The following is a 14,354-nucleotide window of genomic DNA, read 5'->3' as shown; positions in this document are numbered from 1 at the left end:
GCAATAACCTATATTCTTAAAATATTAAAATAAATCATGTAAATCATGTAAATTTTGCAATCCAAACAATTATGCTAGAAAAAAAAACAATTTTAAGCACATTTTGGAAAAGCAAATAACTTGCAAAAAAGAAAAAGCAGCACACACTGATGATAATGGGCAGATATTTTCTAAGTTGAATTAAAACTCAAAAATAATCATTATATCAATGATGTAAAATTCCTGTTTTCATGGTATTTTATAGAGTTCTACCACAATTTTGAATCTATTAATATAGTTTCTCTCTAATATAAGAGAAGAAACATACATGTTTTAAGAGTGAAATGCTATCAATTTTCATATAAGTAGGTTTTACTTGTTCTTTTCAAAATTTTCAAAAAGTACCAGCATTTGAAAAATTGAATATAAAAGATTTAGTAATTAACTATTTAAAAAGAAAACCTTAGGTGAAAAACTGAGAGTGGCCTTCCCAACAATTAAAGAAAATACTATGGGGGAGGGGGGAGGCTAGGAAGGGATGTGAAGGGTAAACAAAGGAGGAGGCTGCAATGCTTGGTAAGAAATGTACGCATTATCCTGCCCATGTAATTCTAACCCCTCTGTACAGTATGTTCACAAATAAAATAAAATTAAATTAAAAAAAAAGAAAATACTATCATCTGAATTTTCATATTCCAAAACACCATTGTGAAATTAAATATATCACAGGAATCCAAGTGTATCATTTTTTAGCTTTTTTTTAGTGATTTTCTTAAGTGATAGCCACATTAAAAATTCATTATCAAAATAAGTACATTAGGCAGGTACTGGTGGCTCACACCTGTAATACTACTCAGGAGGCTGTAATCTGAGGATCACGGTTTAAAGCCAGCTGGGGCAGGAAAGGCCATGAGACTTTTATCTCCAATTAACCACCAGAAAACTGGAAGTGGTGCTGTGGCTCAAGTGAATAGCGAAGGGACAGCGTCCAGGCCCAGAGTTCAAGCCCCACAACTGACAAAAATAAAAAAAGTTACCCAGAATTAAATTCCCTAGACATACCTCCCAACAGACACAAATATAACATATAGGTTGAATTTAGCTTTAAAAATAGTTTCTATTTTTTACCTTTTATTCTGAAAACAATGTGCATCAAAAAACACCGAAAACTTTTAGCAAATAAAATTTATTCTGAAATATGAAATAACAATCTGAAGAGAACAATGGACTTAATAGAATAACACACATACACACGCACTCACACACACACACACACAGAGGTTACATCATATGAAGCATGCTTTACAAAATTAATCTTCACATTCACACATTTGACTAGTAGCCCTTAAATTTTTCATTTCTCAGGCTAGAGATGAATGTCAGAAGTGGACTGATTGCCTGGCATGCACAAGGTCCTGGGTTCAATTCCCAGTATCACAATAAAAATTCTTTTTTACATTTAGTCCCTGTTTTCTAAGTAATAATGTTTAAGAAAAATAGTAGAGAAACATAAGGAAGAATTTCATATAAAATTTTGAAAGAAATTTAATAAATATCTGGTAAAAATATCTACCCCTTATCTCTGATGAGTTGGCCATATATATTAATGGTTATGAAAATAAGATGACATTTGCTATGCATTATCTTTCCAAACTAAGTTTTAACATTCTTTAGACTATCAGTAGTTTTAAGAATAAAACACATAATTTATTTTGCTATAATGAAATTAACAGTGAGAAAATGAAAGGTTTAAGGTAAGATATTCAGAGTATTCTTTAAATGCTATTAAATTTATATATAGGACAAGAAATAAAGTATTTATCTCTTATGATAATTTTCACCAGTTTTCTTTCCAGTGCTGCATTTTTAATAATTTCTGTAATATATTCCTAATATATCTAAGATATATATTTCTAAAATAATTACAACTGAAATAAAAATTTCCATTTTAGCTAGTGTAGTTTTACTACCAATGAACTATCATCTTATAATTCACTGAAAATTTCAGTTCTTTGTAAAAATATTTGAAATGTACTGTGTATTTTTTAAGTAAAACATATTCAATACAAAAATACTGTACTCTTATTTTTAGACTATAAAATTTCACATAATCACTGAATATTAATAAATGCAAAAGAACTACAAAGGAAATCAGTACTATATTTTAAATACATATATATATTTTTAAAAAATACTCTGGAAGCCAGGCATTGGTGGCTCATGCCTGTAATCGTAGCTACTCAGGAGGTTGAGATCTGAGGATTCAGGTTCAAAGCCAGCTGGGCAGGAAAATCTGTGAGACTATTATCTCTACTAAACTACCTAAAAAGCCAGAAGTGGAGCTGTAGCTCAAGTGGTAGGTAGAGGACTAGCCTTAAGCCAAAGAAGCTCATGGACATTACCCAAGTTTGAGTTCAAGCCCCAGACCAGGCACAAAAAAAACTCTGGAAGTCTATAAGGTCATGAATAGTTTAAGACACAAAATATGTACTTCCTATTACTAGATAGATCTATTACTTTAAAGAGGAATGATTTAATGAAAACCAAAAGTAGTAGTTTAGGGTAAAAATGTTAGTTTATGTATTAAAATTAGGCATAGATATATTCCCCAAATATCCATTAAAGGTTATACTGTAAACTCACAGAAAGAAATTAGCATTCAGAAAAATCCACTGGCCCCAAAGTCAAGCTCAAAAACATTACTCTCATGTGACAATCCTCATCTCCTTACTGATACTGGGAAATGTAGACACTACAATGTCTAACAAATACAGAAGCAAGTTCCTGAATATCTCACGAGCCTTAAGAAACCTCAAGACCTATTCTATAAAGTTAATGGGTACAAAAATTCATGTTAAAAAAACACATAAATTGACTTATTTAAAGTTTACTTTCTTCTGAGTTCATCTGTATTGATAAAATTCTTAAGCAAAAGAAAAAGATCTCTGGGTTAGTTTTGATATCTAGTAAAATTCCAAATAGCAATTGAAACAACAACAAAATCTCAATGCCAATGATCCAACACAGCATACTTTCATCTTATGCATCATTTACTCCCCACTCCCCAACTGGGGTGTCTCAAACATGCTGCTTGCTTCTTTGCTAGGATACTAATACTAAAACCAGAAGGAAATTTCAGCCTTCTAATACTAGGTCCCTATAAAAATATGTGAATATTTAAAATTAAAGCAACATATAAAAAATAATGATCAAGCCAATAATTTTAATTACTGTAAAATTCACTGTATTTGTAAAACTCTACCTGCAAAGTTCAACAAGAATGAAGATACTGAGTTTGGGGTGTAGCTCATGCGGTAAAGTACTCATCTAGCCAAGCAGCAGGCTCTGGGTACAATGTTCAGTGCCATAAAAATTAAAAAATAGAATAAAATTTAAACTAGTTCTAAATGTGTGAAGTTTTTTGTTTTTGGAGGGTGTGGGGGTACTGGTACCAGGGCTTGAATGTGAAGCCTGATTGCTGTCCCTTAGCTGTGGTCAAGGCCACAGCTCTACTTGTGTCTTTTTAGTGGCTAACTGGCTTTTTGGTGGCTAACTAGAAATTAGTGTCACAGACTTCCCTACCTGGACTGGCTTCAAACTGTGATCCTCAGATTTTAGCCTCGGGAGTAGCTAGGATTACAGGTATAAGCTAATGGTGCCCAGCGAAACTATTTTTTTAATAGAATTATACTCACTTCCTATCTATGGCACAGAGAAACAACACAAGAATTAATTCTACCCATTCTACCCTAACTCAGGCAACAGAAATTCTGAATATGATTTCTTTCAAACAAGTTTTAAGGGTCTATGGGAAGTGATGACTAGCATACTGGGAGGAGTAATGCAGATTCATCCACAGGGACTCTTTAGCCTATTCTGTACTCATACAGAATTAGGTTAGGCAGATGCACACAAATTCACACTTCCAAGGGGAAAAAAGTCACAAAGGCGACATAGCCTTTGTAACTTCTAGTAACATACTAGAATGTTACTCTACACTACTGACTCCAGGTAAGTTTTTTTGTTATATTGTTTTAACAGAAATGTAGATAATAATATAATCTTGACTAAGCAAACATACTTTGTTCTACAGATGTCCAAAATGCAATTTGAGATCAGAAAAAGCTAAAGAAAGGAAAAAAGGGAAAAAAGAAAGAGAAGGCAAAAAGAGAGAGAGAGACAGAGACAGAGAGAGAGAAGGGAGGGAAAAATCCAATTTTGATGTATTACTGTTAAGGATTAGACTTCTTTTTTATTGGGGGATGGGGGTGGGGATTGAGACAGGATCTCACTATGTATGTAGCTCCTGCTGGCCTGGACCTCATGATCCAACAAGTTTTCACCTCCAAGTACTGGGACTATAGGCATGCATTATAGGTGTGTACTACCATATCTAGCATAATCAGACTTTTGACAGTGATAAGACACTGATTTCTCATCTATGATTATCATATTTAGGTTTTCCAAATGTCAGGCAAATCTTACAGATGAAAATAAACTATAGGCTAGAAATATTAAGAACACACCTTAAAACTCAAACATTAGAGGTCATACCAGGCGCCAGTAGCTCATGCCTGTAATCCTAGCTACTAAGGAAGCTGAGATCTGAGGATCATAGTACAAAGCCAGCCAGGGCAGGAAAGTCCATGTGATTCTCATCTCCAATTAACCACCAGAAAACTAGAAGTGGTGCTGTGGCTCAAGAGTAGAGCGCTTGCCTTGAGCTGAAGAGCTCAGGGACAGCACCCAGGCCCAGAATTCAAGCCCCAAAACCAACCAAAAAAAATAAAATAAAATAGTAAATAAATAAAGGTCAACTCAAATTTTAGTGGTCTGGGAGTTCAGTGGTAGAACCAAGTGTTCAGCATATACAAAGCTCTGGGATCAACTCCCACAAAGAAGGGAGGGAGGATAGGAAAGGGGGTTAGTTTCACCAACAGAGTAACAATTATCAGTAATACAGTATAGTTGTTGCTAAGAAACAATATTGTATTTGCATTTTGCTAGTCTATATAAATTTTCATTGGCTGAGTTCTCTGATGTATGCAAATGTCACAAACTAGCCAATTTTTAAAAGAAAAAATGAGAAAATTCTGGTAAAAATTGTTTGGTTTTTTTTTAAAAAAAGGTTCAAGAAAGCAAATTCTATGTAAACATTACTCAGTAATACCGAAGTATTTTTCTAGGCTTTAAAATTTCTGAAGTATCTTCTGATATGTTTTATAAGCAGTCTTTATATTTAATATGCCTATGTTTAAACTTTAGTTTATTTTGAGACAGTCTCAAAAACAGTTAATTTCCCTGCACCCCAGGTGGTCTTGAACTTGCAACCCTCTTGACTCAACTTGCCAAGTGCTGAGATGACAGATGTCATCATATCATAGTTTATTAAGCTTTTCAAAATTATGTTTTCTGCTTCTAAAAGTAAAAAGGGCAATTAAAATCAAGCATGACATTTTACTGTCAACAAAGTATTATTTTTAAATTGTCAGGTGTAGTTATCATTACTGACAAATTATTACAAGAGTAACTCCAGTGACAAATTACTGAAAGTCTTAAAAATGTAAATACGTTACAAGACAATGGTGGACATATGATTTCACATAAATGAAAAAAATAGCTAAAATATGATTGTACCCAACACCCTCTTTATAATACCATTTCTTTTAGGGTTGAGCATTTCAAATGTTACCAAGAGGAGTTGTATTTAACTCGGGACATCTCTACTTGATTCTGTGGTGTTTTTAACGGAGCCTTATAATGAGGGTGGAGAGTATTAAAAGCCACACTACACACACAATAGGCCATCATGCATTTCAACCCATCATTAAACTTACCCCTCGTTTGAGGCTTCTGAAAGAAGGAATTCTGGGCTTCCCTGTTTTTATTTCATTCATACAATAATGCACGGGCTCAATGGAGAAAGTGAGAAACTGGGACCCATTAGGAGTACTGGATGTGAATAAACTAGTAGGGGTTAAGGGTGGGGACTGTGGCTAATATGGAAATAAAGAAAGGAATCAATAAGCCAAATGTGCATAGTTCTTTCCTAAATGAAAATTCTATTTTTGGTAACATACTTTTCACAAAATATACCTCAAATAAAATGTTTATTATTATTAAAAAGTGAACAAATTTTTGCCCAAAACTACCATTTTAAACGTCAACTTTACTTTTAAAATTATACCATTTCACTTGATTTCTTACAAGCTGATACACTAAAAATAAAAATACACTAAAGAATGTGAGGTAGATTTTTTTAAGTTCTCTTCTGATGTCTAGAGATTCAGTACCACGACAGATTCTTATACAGGCATATCTAACCTGTCCTTGTCCAGAGATAAAAGCAGCGGGTATGGCTAGTGTTATCACACATAATACTAAAATTGCAATTGATTATTATCATAAATAGGCCAGATATTTTCATTATGTGCATGGTTTCCCTTCTCAGACTATTTGAATATTACACTTATTTCATCCTCTTTAAAGCAATTTTTTGTATTACTTGTACCTCAAACTCCGATAGCTACTCTGACTATAAAAAGTCTACTAATTTCCAGCTTCTTGACTGGACAATATTATTAAAAGCCTAAAGACTAAAAGACTAAAGCCTGATCAAACTGCAACTGTGCTTTTAAAGGCATTTATAGCTATTCATAATCAAGTTGATCAAAGACTTAAAGTTATCAAGTATTCTTTGTAAGTATAGCATATCCATCAGACTAAAGGTATCCATCTATTCTCCTTGCTATGACACAACTACAAGCACTTAACTGTGGAGAAGGACAAACCACTCATTAATCCATTTGATGACTGCTAGGCTGTTTACCTACCTAAAACAAATGACACATAAAAAGCCCAAGTTTGACAAGAGGAGTGAAATTTTCTTAGCAAGCTAGAGATCATTTTTTATTTCAACTAATCAAGAACAGAACCCTTCCTTTCTCATTTAAAAACTCATATGGATAAGAGAAGTAATTTTGTCAGTCCAGGCTACATGATCCAATTTGACACTTATTGAAACTCTGGTTAACCATTCATTCCAAGACTGGCTATTTTAGTGGTGTTTTTGTCAGATCATGCCTCCTTAGAAATTCTGATGGAACTATATGCAAATAAAATTTCAAAAAGCCTACAATTTAACCAGAAATTAACAACTTAGTTAATATTTCATCATTATGTGGTGGTCAAATGTTAAATATACAAGTAATTTTTACTGATATAAACTGTTTGATAATAAGTGAAAGGTAAGCAAATCATTCAAACAGAAAATATTTATCCTCCTTTAATAGTAAGCTCTTATCCAGTCAATGCCTATATTAATTCATTGACTTACTAGGAAAATCTGATTAGTATATAGGAATTTTATGACTTTTACCTTTGGCTTCTTTCCAAAGAGCCATAATTTGCCCTTGGCCTTTCCTACTGTGGTTTTGGCATCCATCTTCCCACTCTCCTGTTTGGATGTGCTGATGGTCCCATCAGAAATGGTTCTGTAAATATGTTGACTGTAATCTTCAAATGGGAAGTCCCCAGGAGGTTCAAAACCAGACTTGAAGGAGTCTACCACCATTTGAGAATCCTATATACAAGAAACAAAATTTTTAAACCATTTCATCTGCCCATAATACCATATTGGTTTTCAAAACTTTAATCAATATAAGGAAATAAAGATTTAAGACATACTTCTATAATAATCACCAAAAGTTCAATGTAAATAATTTTCTATGAATTTATAATAAGCCCTCAGTATTTTAATCCCAATAGAAAAATACCTGAAAGTTACAAATAGCCTACATATGCGTTTCACACACACAATACAACATACAAGTCTATACTTTGGAACTCCCAACTGAAGAAGCCAAAAATTCTCCTTTTCTGTAAATTTAAGGATTCTACTAGTTACTAAAGGATCATCACTAATATCTATTTGATACACTTGCTGGGAAGACTAAAATACGTGGTATATATGTGATATCTCCCCACAAAACTAATTCTTTTCTCTTGTTCCTCCCTCGTATTTTCATTTTCAGCGAATCATACTTTTTTGGACAACCCATATTTACTGAAAAATCACCAGACACAAGACTGGTATTTTTTTACAGTTGCTATTTGTCAACAATAACCTTTTGCTTTCCTAGGAAGCAGCTACATTGTTCAAGTCCCCAAATTCCCATAGCTAGGGTTATACCTTAATTAGATGCAATATGATTAGATTTATTTCCCATTTCCTCTACATACAAAGTCTTTGATCCACAGTTCTTTTTTTTTCTTTTTTTTTTTTTTTTGGGGGGGGTCTGGTCATGGTCCTGAACTCTGGGCCTGGGTGCTGTCCCTCAGCTTTTCAGCTCAAGGCTAGCGCTCTGCCACTTGAGCCACAGCGCCACTTCCAGCTTTTTTTCTTTTTGCTTATGTGGTGCTGAGGAATCGAACCCAGGGCCTCAGGCATGCAAGGCAAGCGCTCTACCACTGAGCCACCTTCCCAGCCCACAGTTCTTGATCCAGCTTAAATACCAACTCCTGTGTTCAAGTCATTCTGCTAACTAAATCTACCCAACCATATCTTTCTCTAAACTTTCACTAAATAGTGCAATTTGTAACAAAAAGTTCATAAGATACATTCTTGGGTTAGAAATGAAAAATTAGTGCTGGGAATGTAGCTTAGTGGTAGAGTGCTTGCCTAGCATGAATGAAGCCCTGGGTTCGAATCCTCTGTACCACCTCAGCGGAAAAAGCCAGAAGTGGCGCTGTGGTTCAAGTGGTAGAGTGCTAGCCTTGAGCAAAAGAAGGGACAGTACTCGGGCCCTGAGTTCAAGTCCCAGAATTGGAAAAGAAAGGAAAGAAAGGAGAGAGAGAGACAGAGAGACAAAGAGAAGTGAAAAATTAGTGGGGGAACAAGAGAGCTAGGAATATATTTTTTTCAGATTTAGAAATGTAGCAGTTTGAATAGTCCTTAAAATTCAGTCTCCTATAGAATATAACTGAGAGTCCAGAGTCTAACTTGTTGTAAGACTTTGTCCTAAAGAATATAACTTAGAACCAAGATCATTTTATTACTTTTTCATCTCACTTCATTAACTTAAACATACACCCAAACCAAATGTGTTTATTCAAAGACTTATCAGCACTTACTCTTCTTTCATCCACAGATTTTGCTGCGAGGATCATTCCTTCCAAACACTTTGAAATAATAGGAATAACTTTACGTTCTGAATCTGCAAATCCTCTGTAACATTCACTTAATTTAATAGTTCTTCGTTCGTCCATTTCTTGTAGTTGCTATTCAGAAATTTTTTTTAAAAAGAAAAGAAAAATTGTTTTGCTTTACCACTTTGAAGTGACTCGCCTCAAATAATTGAAGACATCTATTCTAATACTTCTTGACAAGTGCTATATAGACTTATAATTCTTAGAATTTGAGGCCTCATAAAAATTACTAAAAGAAAGAAATCCTCAGGGCTTTAGTACATTCAAAAACAAAGCAATAATGTCTTCTAAAATTACTCCTATAGCTACCAAATTTCTGACCATACCTCTTCTACCTTTTACCCTCCAAAGTAGTTCTTTCATTTAATTTTTTGCCAGTCCTGAGACTTGAACTCAATGAACTCAGATCTTAAGCATTGTCCCGAATTTCTTTTGCTCAAGGCTAGCACTCTACCACTTCAGCCATAGCACCACTGGCTTTTTCTATGTATGTGTTGCTGAGGAATTGAGCCCACTGCTTCGTGCATGCTAGGCAAGCACTCTACAGCTAACCCAGGGTAGTTCTTATTGAGTTGTTTTATCTCCAGTAAAATTCCTTTTGAAGATGTAAGACCTTTATCTCAATCATTACACACTTAAGGCTAAGACCTTCAATCTCTTAAATGAGTTTAGAATATTTTGGTACAATCTAGCTAGACAAAGCATTTGCAGTTGATTACATGCAAATGAGTACCAAGACAACCATAATTTAATGATTATAGTAATTACTAAAGAGCTTAGGAAACAAGAAAATCAGGAAGTCACATGGCCAAAATGGCAATACAATAGAACCCCCACAATTCAAAATCCATGGCCACTAGTTGGGGCAATGAAGTTCAAGAGCTTAATGATTTCTTTTTTGATAATTTTTCTTTTTTTGCCAACAATAACCTTTGGCTTTCCGAGGAAGCAGCTACATTGCTCAAGTCCTCAAATTCCCATAGCCTTCACACCATAGTTCCTTTTTAATTACTTCCCAAAACCTGGAAATTTGAGACCTGCATTCAAAAAAAAAAAAAAAAAAGGCTCCTGGCATTGAAAAATACCGAGGTTATTCCACAGTAAATTCCAAACAAAATAATCAGGCACCAGAACACAAAAGATAGTTACTACAGACTTCCCTAGACTATGAAAACAGCTAGTAAGCCTAGAAAGTCATTACAGTGAGGACAGGCAGGCTTGCTGCTCCAGATGTAAGTGATCAGAATCTGATATCCAATTCTAGTCTACCAACACAGGCTCTGCTTCCTTTGTACTTCCATAATGCCTTACAAAGGAAAAATAAGTATCAATGGGCTGACATTCTACATACACTCCATTCTCCTAGGTACAACTACATGCAACACTGTTTTACTAAATCTCTTTCCCCTAATTTCTCTTCTAAACAAAGCATTAATGTAATTTTATCTTGATGAAAGGTCTCTGGTCTTTACCTGTTTGGCATCTGTTATCATTAAAGGATGATCCTGAATTACAATTTAGCTGTGATCTAACAGAGGCAACAAGACAAGCAGCCAGAAATCAGACTAGCAGAAACAATTTATTTTTATTCCTGCCACTTGTGCTAATGATGTGGGATCAAAAAGCTACATCCCAATTCTAGGTAAACAGATCATAATATGTTTTAGTGCGCTATTTATAACAATAATTCGAAAAATTCATGATTTAAAAGTAACAAAAAATTTACTCCTCAGATCACCATTCCTAATAACTAGTAAACTTAGAAAACTCTGATGTATAAGGTTTAAATTTTAAATTTTATGGCTGGGCATTTAGCTCAGTAGTAAAATGTCCCTCTAACCTGCACAAGATCCTGGATTTAACCTACAAAACTGAGGGGAAAAAAAATTAAATGCTGGGGGGGGGGCGGGGGGAGGCACATGTAGTTGGATGGGAGGGAAGAGATGGTAGGGGGAAAACAAAGGAAGAAGCAACAATGCTCAACAGGAAATGTACTCATTACCTTGCTCGTGTAACTGTAACCCCTCTGTACAGCATTTTTACAATAAAAAAGTATAAAAAAATAAAAAATTAAATGCTAATTCTTTTCACTCAAACTAGATAAAACCATATGGATAAAACTTACCTTGTAAATCTGAGGAATTACCACATAGAAATGTTTGTGTTGCTCTCCATTAAAGTTTTGTAACTGTGCAGCATATTCATTTTTATTCTCATCAGCCATATGTGTACGCAGGTTCAACTGCTGTTTGGCCTAGAGGCAAATTGATCCAAATAGTTACCAATGACAAAAGTATAGCAATTCACTTTTCTAAAATTATATTAAAAATCAGATCACAATAATGGAGAAGCCAACAGCTGACATCAAGAATTAAGCCATCAGACTCTTCTAAACTACTATCATTTAAATATAAGCAGATGCTTCCAGATGTTTTGGTCAAGAGTGGCCTCCATATTGCAACATCCCTCCATCTCCCTATTATAATCCTCCTCCTCCTGCAACATCCATTCAAATAGTCTTTATAAAATCCACATAGAGGGCTGGGAAGGTGGCTCAGTGGTAGAGCGCTTGCTTTGCATGCATGAGGCCCTGGGTTCAATTCCTCAGCACCACATAAGCAAAAAGAAAAAAGCCAGAAGTGGCATTGTGGCTCAAGTGGTAGAGTGCTAGCCTTGAGCTGAAGAGCTGAGGGACAGCACCCAGGCCCAGAGTTCAGGCCCCACGACTAGACCAAAAAAAAAAAAAAAGTAAAATATTTCTTTGTAATCCACTTAATTCTAATTAGAAGTAAATAGAGTTGGGAGAGGTGGTTCATGCCTACTCTAGAGACAGAGATTAGGAGGATCAAAGTTCAAGGACAGCCCAACAAAAAGTTAGTGAGACTTCATCTAAGCAAATAAGCCATGGAATGATGATGTGTTGGGATCCCCCCCACCCCCGGCCCCACACAAAGAAGGGCATAAATAGGATAATCATGGTCTAAGATCTTCCTGGGCAAAAGCACCAGACTCTACCTGAAAAAAAAATAAGTAAACCCAAAAAGAACTAGAAGGCATGGCTCAAGTGGTAGACTGTCTGCCTAGCCAGCACAAGATCTTGAGTCCAAAACCTCAAAATTCTAATACTGACCAAAGGAGGGGGAAAAAAAAGTGATTTTTGAATAATAAATTGTTCTTGTAGAAAAGCAACTGAATATTATAAATATTGAGTGATACAAATATAATATAAAGAATATAAAGTACAAACCGTTAATGTTAGATGCATTGGAGAGTAATCTAAAAACATTTCTCAAATGTTCTAAAATAATAAGAAAGAAAAATTGAGATCACTAGACACGATGGTGCACACCTGTAGTCCCAGATACTCAAAAGGCTGAGGTGGGAGGATCATGAGCTCAAAAACAACCTGAGCAAGAAAGCAAAGCTTCATTTCAAGTAAGTATAAGTAAAAATGGATGGATGGGTAGGTGAGTAGGTGGGTGGATGGATGGATACATAAGCAAAATAATTCACTCAACTTTCGTGTGTGTGTGTGTGTGTGTGTGTGTGTGTGTGTGTGTGTGTGTGTGTCTGTGTGTGTGTCTGTGCCTGTAGTGGGGCTTGAACTCAAGATCTTGCATTCTTGCTCAACATGCTCTCAGCTACATGCTCTCAGCTTCCCCCCCCCCACCCTTTTTGCCAGTCCTGGGGCTTGAACTCAAGTCCTAGGCACTGTCCCTGAGCTTCTTTTGCTCAAGGATAGCACTCTACCACTTGAGCCACAGCACCACTTCAGCTTTTTCTGTTTATGTGGTACTGAGGAATTGAACCCAAGGCTTCATGCATGTTAAGTAAATACTCTACCACTAAGACACATTCCCAGTCCAGCTCAGCCCTTTTTATTTACAGATGTACTCTACTATTTGAGTCACATCTCTAGTTCTGGCTTTTTGCTCACTAATTGGAGGTAAGCATCTCTTGTCCCGTCTAGCCGCAAACTCAATCTTCAAATCTCAGCTTCCTGAATAGCTAGAATTATAGGTATGAGCTATTTACACTCAGCTGAGCTCAATTTTTATAATGTTCAAAAAAAATAAATAATTTTACCTGTCAGGGATTTGTAAACTCATAAAGCACACTGTAAATATACCTCACCATTCTAATTCTAGTTCCTACAAATATAGTCCCCACGTAGTAGGTTACAGCTTTTATCTCAACAAACTGATCTTTGGATACTCAAGATCTGAGATGAAGCCCAGTGGCTCATGTCGCTAATCCTAGCTACTTAGGAGGCTGAGATCTGAGGATCGCAGTTCAAAGCCAGGCCGGGGAAGAAAAGTCTATGAGACTCTTATCTCCAATTAACCACCAGAAAACTGAGAGTGGCACGGTGGCTCAAATGGTAGAGAGCTCACCTTGAGCTGAAGAACTCAGGGATAGTGCCCAGGCCCAGAGCTCAAGACCCACAACTCACAAAAAACAAAACAAAACAAAAAAACACCTGGAAATGAATAATGCCAGCGCAAGGCCAGGCATGGCAGTTCATGCCTATAATCCTAGCTATACATGAGGAGGAGACAGGATATTATGGTTTAAGGCCATAAATAAACAAAAAAAGGAATAAATGAATGGTTAACAGAGATCCCGTCTCAACAAGCCAGGCATAGTGGTAACATACCTATAAACCCAGCTACAAGAATGGCCAAGACAGAAGAGCTATAGTCTGAGACTAACCCCAGGAATAAAGCAGAAGATCCTACTGAGAAAATAAACTAAAAGCAAAAAAGTAGCTCAAGTGATAGAGCACTGGCACTACAAGTAGTGAGCCCTGAGTTCAAATCCTAATACTGAAAGGACAAAAAAAAGGGGGCTATGATATTGATGAAGATGCTCATAAACTGGTATGTTGAGTTGAAACCCCTTTGTACAACTACTTAAAAATAAATTTTAAGACATAATACAAAACAGCAAAAAACAAAGAGCAAACTGACTTAAGATTGTACATATTCAGTGACAAGGTGACATGCTGTTAGAGGTATAGGTCATTAAAAATAGTAAAATAGTTATGATTAAAAGACCTGTAATGTAATTATAACCTACAATTGATATGTTTAAAGAATTCTTTTTCTCACTGGCAAAGTGGTAAGCAGGAAATAAAAATTATTTCTCAGCACCACATAAGCAAAAAG

General features: G+C 35.5%; 1 protein-coding gene across 1 annotated transcript in view; it reads right to left on the bottom strand.

Moving 5' to 3' along the window:
- Positions 1-14,354, bottom strand: part of Fnbp1l (formin binding protein 1-like) — a 56,545-nt gene that overhangs the window by 14,859 nt on the left and 27,332 nt on the right. The window contains exons 7-9 of the mRNA XM_013018237.1: positions 11,312-11,440; positions 9,112-9,258; positions 7,358-7,561 (exon numbers count right to left, since the gene is read on the bottom strand). Coding sequence (XP_012873691.1) covers positions 7,358-7,561; positions 9,112-9,258; positions 11,312-11,440 — 480 coding nt within the window. The remainder of the gene's footprint in view (positions 1-7,357; positions 7,562-9,111; positions 9,259-11,311; positions 11,441-14,354) is intronic.

Source organism: Dipodomys ordii, unplaced genomic scaffold, assembly GCF_000151885.1.
Source record: "Dipodomys ordii isolate 6190 unplaced genomic scaffold, Dord_2.0 Scaffold39, whole genome shotgun sequence".
Classification (NCBI taxonomy): Eukaryota; Metazoa; Chordata; class Mammalia; order Rodentia; family Heteromyidae; genus Dipodomys; species Dipodomys ordii.
The sequence above is the reverse complement of the archived record's forward strand: the minus strand, read 5'-3'. Positions and strand labels throughout refer to the sequence as shown.